Source organism: Pempheris klunzingeri, chromosome 5 (genome assembly GCF_042242105.1).
Source record: "Pempheris klunzingeri isolate RE-2024b chromosome 5, fPemKlu1.hap1, whole genome shotgun sequence".
Classification (NCBI taxonomy): domain Eukaryota; kingdom Metazoa; phylum Chordata; class Actinopteri; order Acropomatiformes; family Pempheridae; genus Pempheris; species Pempheris klunzingeri.
Window position 1 is genome coordinate 8,823,131 of NC_092016.1, and position 10,525 is coordinate 8,833,655.

The 10,525-nt window shown below is 39.6% G+C and overlaps 1 protein-coding gene across 2 annotated transcripts; it reads left to right on the forward strand.

The window, feature by feature from the left end:
• Positions 1-1,004: 1,004 nt before the first annotated feature.
• Positions 1,005-9,856, forward strand: LOC139201179 (glucoside xylosyltransferase 1-like). Of its 2 annotated transcripts, XM_070830434.1 has the most exons (8): positions 1,005-1,295; positions 1,862-1,954; positions 2,765-2,948; positions 3,519-3,650; positions 4,249-4,500; positions 5,120-5,243; positions 5,430-5,602; positions 8,495-9,856. In XM_070830434.1, exons 1-8 carry the CDS (start codon positions 1,099-1,101, stop codon positions 8,654-8,656), a joined length of 1,317 nt encoding a protein of 438 aa, XP_070686535.1. In that variant the 5' UTR covers positions 1,005-1,098; the 3' UTR covers positions 8,657-9,856. The 2 variants fall into 2 exon arrangements, with proteins under 2 accessions (XP_070686535.1, XP_070686536.1); XM_070830435.1 differs by lacking the exon at positions 1,862-1,954.
• The last annotated feature ends 669 nt before the right edge of the window (positions 9,857-10,525 follow it).

Below are 10,525 nucleotides of genomic sequence, written 5' to 3' on the forward strand. Positions count from 1 at the left end.
AATAGATTTGGCATTTAACTAATGTAGCTGGTTCAGGTCAATCAGTGAACTGCACAGACTTCATTGTACTGTGTTTGTGCTCAAAGTTGTTGTAGGTAGGAGGGGAAAGTCTGAAGATTGTGCCTTGAGATGAAGGCCCTAAAAACAGGGACGGAAAGTAATTGATTCCATTTACTCATACTGTGCATAAATACAACCTTGAGGTAGTTAAGTATTTCCACCTGCTACTTTCTAACTTTTTCCTCCTTGTATTTCAGAGGGAAATGTTCTTTGTTCTGTAGAATATTTATTTGATAGCCAGATACTATATCTTCCTGGTACTACTTATGAGCCTTAACTTGCCTAACAGCTTAAATGCAGTACATTTATTTGTTGGTACATCGCTTCCACAATCGTCATTTTTATTAGGAAGCCCATTTCTGCCAATGTGATGGGAGAAAACACCATGTAAGTCAAAATAATGAGAAGCTTGAGTGAAATAATGACTTAAACTATGAATTAATTTCTCAAAATAATGAAAGTTCTCGAAATTTGCACAACATAGGCCTATTCAAAGTTCTAGATCATTTTTGAGACACTAAGCCACTACTTTGAGAATCTAATTTATTTGAGAAAGTTTCTCTCTTTTTTTTTTTTTTGTTTTTTCATCATGATGTCAAACTTGATCTATTTTTTCATCACTTTGGTGGAAATGGTCTTCCATAGTTTTAACTACCACATACAAACAAAGTGAGATAATGTTCAGAGTCACTTTACTACTTACCAGGAGTGTTTTCCCACCGTAATGTTTCTCATCCTGTGAACCATTACTATGTACTTAGTATGTATTTATGCAGCTTGGAGTGGTTAGTACCTATTTGGTTGTAGTATGTATATTACTTTACAGATTTTAAAGTCTACCTGTTAGCTGCACACACACTGTACAGATGGCTGCTCAAGTGGGTGGGGCTGAAAACAGTAAACATCAACTGTGCTCTCCGGATTACCTTCTGACTTGATTTATGAGCTAGATTAGCTAGCTAGCTAGCTGGTAGCACATCAGATGGAAGCAAAGATCAACAAAAATGTTCCCTTAGCGCTTAAAACTTGAAACGCAAAATGCGATGCTATCTTCACGCATTTCTCCTGTGCACGGTTTTCACCTTCTTTTCGCTACTCTATGTGTTCAATCAACTAGCCTCCACCTTGGAGGATGGAGACGACTGGACCCTGAAAGGACAGGGGATACACGGCAGGAGCGGTCGTGACACCGGGCGCCTTCTCAGGAAAACGCCTGGATTGGCAGGCCTTCACAGGTAGCTTAGCTAGCTAACCTGTCTCCTAGTGTTTATCGTATTAGCGTTAGTGGTTAGCTCTTGCTACATTTGCAGTTGCTATTAAGTTAGTATGAGTAAAATAATATATAATGTTGCTTTTGAAAGGTTAGTTAGTTGACTTGTTACAGGTCAGGTTTTCTAGCTAACGTTAACCGCAGGTAACTTTATTTTAGCGACCGGGCTGTTGGTAATTAAACCACAACTCTTGCTGGATGAATTCAAAATATATTCAACGTTTTAATTGTGCTTTTGTGTACCAATGGTCTGTAATGTGATGTAATGTGTTCAAAACCTGCTATTATAGTCTAGTAGAAATCTATTAGTTACTATATGTTAGCTAGCTAATAGATAATTGATTAACCATTAGCATTACTGAGAGCTAATTCTGTGCCTCATTAGCTTTTGGCTGGATTTAAACGACCGCCACCTGTTGAAGAGCTAACTCTGGGGGGATGTTCAGGACACATGTAATCCCTAAACATCCGGTTCTGATGTTTGAGAGATTAACTTTGAGGATCCAAAAGATCATGTTTTTATTCTGTCAGGTGTAAATCAGTGTCAGTTTCTTACTGGAATCCATATTGGAGACTGCCTGCTGATGTTTGTGGAGTGAACTGCTTATGGGAATCACCTCTTAGGTATGACTGATTTTGTGCATCTCTATAAAAAAGATACCGATGTTCTTTAATAATCAGTAGATTTTAATTAACAACTTTCACCAACTCCCTAGATCCACAGTCCAGAGTAAGTGCTGGGCCTATTGCTGCATTCACAGTGTATCTTGTGACTACTCTTGAGTTTTATTAGTACAACTAGTAGAAAAGACATGCTGATAACTTCCTCAATGACAACACCTGAGTTGTTAGTGTAGAGCTATCTCATGATCATGACTACTTGAAGGCTGCGCTAATGTGGTAAAAAATATGCTTTCTTCTACATTACATTTTAACCTTAAATCTGTACTTTACGTGTAATAGATTGACAATCAATTAACAACACCATTAAACATGCCAGTAAGTTATAAACAGATTTTCTTATCACCTCTAACTTAACTTGCAGTAATGCAGTCAAAGGTGGAGGAGTAGCATTGATTTTTCTTGATTCAAAGTCTCAGCATTGGCAGAGAGAATGATTGACTGAAAACTGGCAAAGTGGTTTTTGAAATGTCTCCAGTTACATTCATTATTATTGATTATTTCCAAACTTGAAAGAAATAGTTTACAAGGAGCGCTTGAAGGCAGCACTAAGCACGAGTGATAGTCTTGTTCCACATCCTTTCATTAAACCCAATGACAGTTCCAACCCTACAGGGCTGAGTACCAGTCAGCTGAGCCTGCAGATATCTCCATTGCTTTGTTCTCTCCTGCACTCGTCAGTGTGACCATGCTGTTGTAAGAGTAAAAGCAGGGGTTGAATACTGATTCATTTTATTTTGTTTTGGCTCTTAGAGAGAGGTCAGGCTCTGCAGTCAAGGAACATGGCGATGGGAGAAGTCACCTGGCTGTGGTGGCCTGTGGCCCCAGGCTAGAGGAGACTCTCACCATGTTGAAGTCTGCTGTTCTCTTCAGCAAAAAGCCTCTGCACTTTTACATCTTTGCTGAGGATGATCTACATGACCGCTTCAGAAATGCTGTAAGTGTCTTCTTCAACACCACCAAAACTTTCACGTACTTGTGTATTCATTTTCCGCTTGTACGGTTTCTCAAAGCAATAGCCCAGTTACGACTGAATCAGTGTAAATGATGTCTTATGCCATCTTCTTAACGTTATTCTGTATATGACATGAAGAATCACATTGAGAAGGCATTTTCGCAACTATTGCACAAACAAACAAACTGAAGGCATGTGTAAGGAAAAAGTTTTCATGCATGAATGTTTTTACAGTAAAGTCTTCTTTTTATTATTATTATTTGTAATAATAATTTTTAATACATCTTTTTTTTTTATTATTCATACTTTTATATATTTGTATTTTACTTGTGTTTGAAGTGTATTCTTATTCTTATTCTTTTGGAGCTGTGTGTAACAAAAAGCAATTTCCCCCTGGGGATTATTAAAGTGATTCTGATTCTGATTTTTAAACAGTTGTTGTCACTTGTTGGTTCAAAGGCTAAACTGTGCCGTTTAATTTAGGAACGTGTGAAGTTAAAATCCTACATGTGGATTTCTACAATTTTTCTTTATGCTTATATTTTCTTAAAGCTGGACTCCTGGCCAACGACAGTTCAGACCAAGTTTAACTTCACCATCTACCCCATCACTTTTCCCAAGGAGAATGCAAAGGAGTGGAAGAAGCTCTTCAAACCTTGTGCCTCTCAGAGGCTCTTCCTGCCAGTAGGTCTAGAGTCATCCTTCATTAGGGTTGGGTACTGTTCACACCTGAAGCCATACTGTTACCAGTACTCGGAATTTGGCACCGGTACGCAGTTGTACCTTTTTTCACGTTACCCTCTCTGTAGTAACAAAAATGTCATTCCCCTCTTAAACCTGTCTCTACAACCTTCCAGCCTCTCACAATCACCATAGCGTGACAGCACTATCTTGTGTGTGTGTTGGAGGAACCACATGTGATATCCTCTTTATCAGCGCTGCAGGTTTGATAACGTTGGCTTTCAGGCTGTCAAACATGATACTCTGCTCAGTTTTTAGATATATGTTGTGTTTGACCAGGCGTTTCGTCAGGCTAGACATGTTTCCTTGGCCACTTTACAAATATGCGAGCGTGTCAAGCTTTGAAAAGTGTAACGGCTCCTTAAGCTTGACATTGACCAACTCTCTCTCTCTCTCTCTCTCCAACATAGAGATATATGGCACAGATTTTACCCTTAAAAGTACTGAGTCTGCTACCCAACACTATCCTTCATAGATAGAACTTGTAACAATTACACATTTGCATAATGTGCTCATAGGTATTTTGTGGTTTGTTCTCCAGCTGATCCTGAAGGACGTGGATTCGTTGCTCTATGTGGACACAGATATCCTTTTTCTGCAGCCAGTAGAGGACATCTGGGCCCTCCTTTCTCAGTTCAATTCGAGCCACTTGGCTGCCATGGCTCCAGAGCATGAGGAGCCACGCATCGGCTGGTACAACCGCTTTGCCCGCCACCCTTACTATGGCAAGACAGGCATCAACTCAGGGGTCATGCTCATGAACATGACGCGCCTCAGGGAGAAATTTTTTAAGGTAATGTGCAGGTTGATTTTTTTTTTTTTCCGGTACAGTCAGCTGTTGCTATGTAGTTAAAGTAATTTGTCTTGCTAATTTATTTTACCAGTGTATCATGATGGCCATTAAAAAAATACAGAATATGGAAGTGCAGGAGCAAAACATCTTAAATGTCAAAAAGGAATTTTATTATGTCCAGGTCTGACATATTTATGTGAAGAGTGTGACTCAGTGTTGATACAAGCACACAGACACATTTAATGAGTTAGTTAGTTAACAAATATTTGTTCTAAAGAACAATCCTCGTCTGTGAAGTCATATGATGTCGTGCTACTCCGGTTTTAACCATCAACATTTTTACATTTGGTTAGTAATTGAACCATGTAGAGATGTGTGAAATCAATACATTGAAAAGTAATGGAGAATACTGAAGGAGACTTAGCTGTACCACCAAGATTGACCAGTTGAGGTCACTGCTGTAATTCTCTCTAAACCATCACATTGATCATATTTCAATTGGAGACAAAACCATTTCTTTGAGTTGATCCGAAGTGTTTGAAAAGGGATTAATTTTCCAGAATTGCAGATTTTGAAATGATCTGAATGCGATCTTGATTGCTGTCTTTTTTCCCTCTAGAATGACATGACAACAGTTGCGCTACAGTGGGAGGAAATTCTGATGCCCCTTCTCCAGAAGTATAAACTCAACATCACCTGGGGTGACCAGGACCTCCTTAATATCATATTTCACCATAACCCAGGTCTGTGCAACCACATGCACAGCATTATTTTTAGTCATGAATGTCACGTTAGTTCATAATGCAAACAAGGCTTCACTAAAGAAGCTTGTTGTTTTTGACTTTTACCATCAAACTGACAAATATGTAAGGCTTTGTAACTGGTTCTTATTGAATAAACCCTGCTTTTTATTTACTGCTGTGTTACAGAAAGCCTTTATGTGTTCCCCTGCCAGTGGAACTACCGTCCAGACCACTGCATCTATGGCAGCAACTGTCAACAGGCTGAACAAGAAGGTGTCTTCATTCTCCATGGTAACAGGGGAGTTTACCACGATGACAAGCAGCCAGCATTTCGAGCTGTCTACAAGGCCATCCAAAAGGTACAGACAATCTCTCAACTAAAAATTTGTGGTTCTCTGAGCCCCTGTTGTGGAAAAAAAAACCTGCCTTTTCTCCAGGGTATAATTTGTCAACAATCACTTTTTTCAAAGTGTGTTCCAGACATATCCAACTGGATAACTCGGTGTAAGGGGAAGTAATGTTTGAAAGGCTTTGTTTATTCTAGCGGGGAGTGATCATTTTTATAGACTTTCTTTCTGGTGCCTCTGATTCTTCAGAGGGCAGTTGTCGAGGTAGACCAGACTATTTGGAGAGACATTTACTAGTCATTACGTTATCAATAGGCACTCCAGGCCATTGCTTTTCTCTTATGGATGCTTCCGTCCACCATTGCTTAATCAATAGCCTGTTAAACATTTCTGTCATCCTGTCTCAGCTCTCCCAAACCAGACAAACCAGTCCCATCCTGCTTCAGCCACTGGGATGGCTGCTTGAGAAGTTTATGCACCTTTATACTTTAAGTGATAATTCTAACATTGTTGTGGGTACATCGCTAATTATGGAGGGTCAAAATAGACCACGTCAAAAAGGTTTGGACTTCATTATCATTATTGTTAGGCCAAGTTAGATTATTCTCAACACAGTCACACAGCAATTACTGAAAAAAATAAATTATTACTCTGTCCATTGCTACTGAAATTGTAAATCTTCAAAAACAGGTCATGATTAGATATGTTTTTCAGCAGATGTTAATGGAGCAGGCATAAAAAGTGCAGTTGTTTGGATGATGCGGACCTGGTGCACTAGTTAGTATTTATGGCAGCCTGACACCGTATGTGGGATTGGTTCAAAATAAACTACAGTGGCCGTGGTCAGCATAACAAAGACACTGGTCAGACAGTACCACTGTGTTGCTCAGTGATGTGCTTTGAATACTTTTTGGACAACAATTGAGCTCTATGGCACAGAGAAATAAGACATATCGGTATCGGATACACACAGACACAGCACTTGTTCAGAGGAGCAATTCGTTTTAGGTTTCGGCCTTTTCATTGAACTTGTGGACAATAAGGAAAATATAGAATCGCCACCCTCATCAACCTTTAATATCCTCCTCACGGCTTTGTGTGCAGGCCTCATTTCATTTTGTTGGAACAGCAGGTGCGGTTTGACTGTCTTTACGCCTTCTGTAACATGTAAACACTTTTTAGAATCGTGGCATCTTTAAGTTGGTATAACACCCTACAGAACACTGCCAGCGCATCACTGGCCCATGAAAATAAAGACAGAACTTGGATTAAAAAAAGTATGACATCTGTCAAATTTACTCTAAATGGGTTTTAGGTTTTAGAGCGTAAAAGTCATCAGTGAGCGAGCAAGTCAGCCGGAGAGCTCTCTCACTGCCGCGCTGGCGGCTCGCCTTCGATCTGCTCTTGTTGATTTCAGCACACCGGTCAACATGCAGGCAGCAATCGAGGGAGCAAGGGAAGCTTCATTAGCTGGTCTCCATCCATTACCGCCACAGGGCCCAGCCTGGCCACTATCAGTGCGGGCAATGTTCTCAGCCATTAAGTAAACGAGCAGGCTTCATTATGGGGCACTCGGCCCTCATGCTTCCATCAGTCTCTCCGACAGCTCAAACACGCACACAGCATCCAAGACGGCACAGACCAGACTCCACCTGATTTTAGGAGGAGTGCTGTGGTTTGCCAGTAATAAGCACGATACACATCCTGTATAAGCAGATAAATGTGAGATAGTCTTTACAGTAGTACAGAAGTAAGTTGGCTTATTAGAGAGTCTGGACTAACTGAGCGTCTCCTCCATTGTTGTAATAAGCTATACTTTGTTGAAGCTTTTATCAGTGCTTCCTGTTGCTCCAGCTCCTCGGCCCCCTCCCACTTTTCTCCCACTCAGTCCTTTGTGGACAGCATCCTAAAGCCTGGAGCTGGCAATTCTGGAGGAAACTCTAATTTCCATCCCTCCTTAGTCAGCCTGGCTCCCATGACAGGCTCCCCCCAGCCAACATAGGAGCTTGCAATAAAGGGCGCTGCCATTACGCGGCCAAGCCCACAGAAGTGTTGTAAAATTTTTAGTGCCGATGTTAGTTTGAGACATCATGATGGCTATGTGGACAATGCAGCAGCAGCATCCACATAAAAATCAATAGGAGGCTGTTAATGGGGCTTTTTTCTGCTGCAGTATATGAGAGATAATAAAGAGAGTGTGCTTTGAGTAACCTAATGCTTGGCCAAACCGAGTCAAATGAGATGCTGTAAAATAGTGATTTCTCCATATTTACTAGAGCAGTAAAAGTATGGTGTACCTTTTTAATGTAAAAAAAAAACAAAAAAGGCCTGCAACTTTATTTACATACTATATGTGACAAAAGGCTTTGCTGCTAATATTAACTGGCTGACGACCTGGAACTTTGTTGTTGTCTTTGTTGTCCACTTTGTGACACAAAAGCATGTAATAATGAAGCATATCTGGAATGCTGCAGCTGTAGCTTTCATCAACGCTGTCACGCCTTACTGAGCCCATTCTTGTATAGTCGCAGTAAAAGATATTCATCATCCAAACACATTCTCAGAATTGACAGATCCGAATCCGAATGCAGAATGTTATTGTCTTGAACGGACAGTGATAAATGTGGCACTTAATTTGTGTGATTTTAACGCAGTTCTTATTGTCCCATCATGGCTGTCGCGGGACTCAACAAGCGTGGAAGCACACACTTCAGTTAGATTTTTAAATAAAGCTTGTTTTGAGTCTTTCTTGAGTAATATCAGGAGACAGAAGAGCTCAAACTAAAGTTGGTGCGGCCATCAGACAGAGACAGAGGCACACAACTGTGGATCTGCAAAGCTGTAATAGAATCTGAACTTCCTTCTGAAATTGGAAATAAGAACACATTCTTCCCTCCATCACAGTACCCGTTTGGCGAGAACATGGAGACTTCACTGCTTCGGCCGCTGGAAGTGTCGCTACAGACCACCACTAACACCTACTGTGGAAGAGCCAGTCACCTGTTTACCAAGAAGCTAAAACAGAGCATCATGTCCGTTCAACAGGATGTCACACAGAGAAGATGATCAGGACAGCACTCCAAAATCATCCTATGATTAATGTCTAATTAGTGACCAGGACTTAAGACACTCCTGTGGAGACAATGAGCTGGATGACAGACTCAGGTCAACACTGAACCAATGTTCGTTTACATATCAAGACTGTGGAAATGGGGAAGGATAATGTATTTTATGTTTTTTTTTTTTTTATTATTATGATATTTTATTTTTAAATAAGCCAATGTTTGTACACTTCTGTCCAATGAACACACAATCTGGTCACGAATGCTTTCTCACCGTGGTGGAAAATGCACTGAATCCACTTTGCCCTGTAGAGATTTTGGACCGTAGCTGACAATGTTACTTACAGTACTGCACTGTTCTGGACAATCAGGTTGTAATACAATCACTTTGTACAATTGTCTAAGGTCTTTGGGGGGGGGGTGAGGGGGCGAAACTTAGCTGGGTACTAAAGTACTATCGAGAGTATTTTTACTAGAGTTGTTTTAATATAATTTTTTGTTTGAGTGTTTTTGTCACTGCAGAATGTCATGGAAAAGGGTCGGTATTTTCAGGTACGATTTCTTGTCGTGTTTTTATTGAACAAAACAAATGCTCATTAAGATTACTGTAAGCGTCTAGAATCTGATCAGTATTTATTATTGTTGGACACCGGAAGCACTTTTAATGTCTTCCTTTAAACGTGTAACATGAGGATGTCATCTCATGTAATCTGGTATGAAAGTTTTCAAAGCATCGTTTATTGTACATTTAGTTTGCATTTAAGGATTGAATTTACCAATATCAATGTTTGTTTTTTCCTTGTTTTTGTTTTTGTCCTATAACTGGAACAGTGTCAGAGAACAGATAGTTTTCAATCAAACCAGCCACGGTGATGAAATCTGCTCCCAGAACGGTTTATCAAAACATTTGCACTATTGATTTAAGAAATTGAGGATTGTAACAACACAGAATCCTATCTGTGATTTTAATGTTTTACCGAAAAGCCAGCATAAACATTCAAATGTATATCAAATGAATGGGGAATAAATATTTTATCAAAAAGCATTTCTAATGGTGCCTGTGATGCAGTATGTAGTGTCTCTGAAATATATATGCTCACCATAAGGCTGGATTGGAAAAAAAGTCATTGCAATTCTAATGTGAGAGAGCTCCAAAATATGTATATGGTAGGGTTTGGAATTTAGCTTTAAAAGTAAATGTACAGTAATTTGAGTTGCAAATATACTTTATATTACAACAACCCCTAAAAGTATTGCTAAAAATAAAATTGTCTGTAATAAGTCAAATTCATTCTGGTGTAATGAAATTATTTGACTGAAATTCCTTTTTATTTAATTTAATCTTCTATTGTTATTCTATTCTTATTAAGTCTTTTGCATAGGCCATCATAACCGCTTTGCATAAACTGTACTTGTTGCCCGCTCACTCCACACAAAGGCCAAGCATGAGCCGTGTCTTAGAAGGCAGCAGCAAGTTGAAAACAAGAAATTAATGTGAGAGTGTCTTCAGAAAGTGTTGTTAGATGGCCAAGAAGGAGCTGATGTGTCTGGGTCAGAAGCCTCTGGCTCCTCATTTCACAGGCAGATTGACAGACGTGCCTGGAATAGGCAATAGATCTGCATGATGAATTTAAAATGGTCTCTAATCTAAGAAGCTGTTAGATGTATTCTTTTTTTTCTAAAGAATTACAAAGTGTGCAGTGAGCGGGGAAACATTTTCTGTATTCTAACAAAGAATTATCCCTTCAGAAATTTTCCTAATTTCATCTGAAGCTCAATTTTATGAAGTGAAGACGGTCAATACCCTGTACAGAATTTACTCTGTACTGGCATATTAGGCAATTAATGGTTGTATTGCATTGTAAGCTAATTA

Bases quoted from the DNA above. Each gene is read 5' to 3' on its own strand.
- LOC139201179 (XM_070830434.1), top strand. From the start codon at position 1,099: ATGCGATGCTATCTTCACGCATTTCTCCTGTGCACGGTTTTCACCTTC. The intron at 1,296-1,861 runs GTAGCTTAGCTA...TTATTCTGTCAG, and splicing joins GGATTGGCAGGCCTTCACAG to GTGTAAATCAGTGTCAGTTT. The intron at 1,955-2,764 runs GTATGACTGATT...TTTGGCTCTTAG, and splicing joins TTATGGGAATCACCTCTTAG to AGAGAGGTCAGGCTCTGCAG.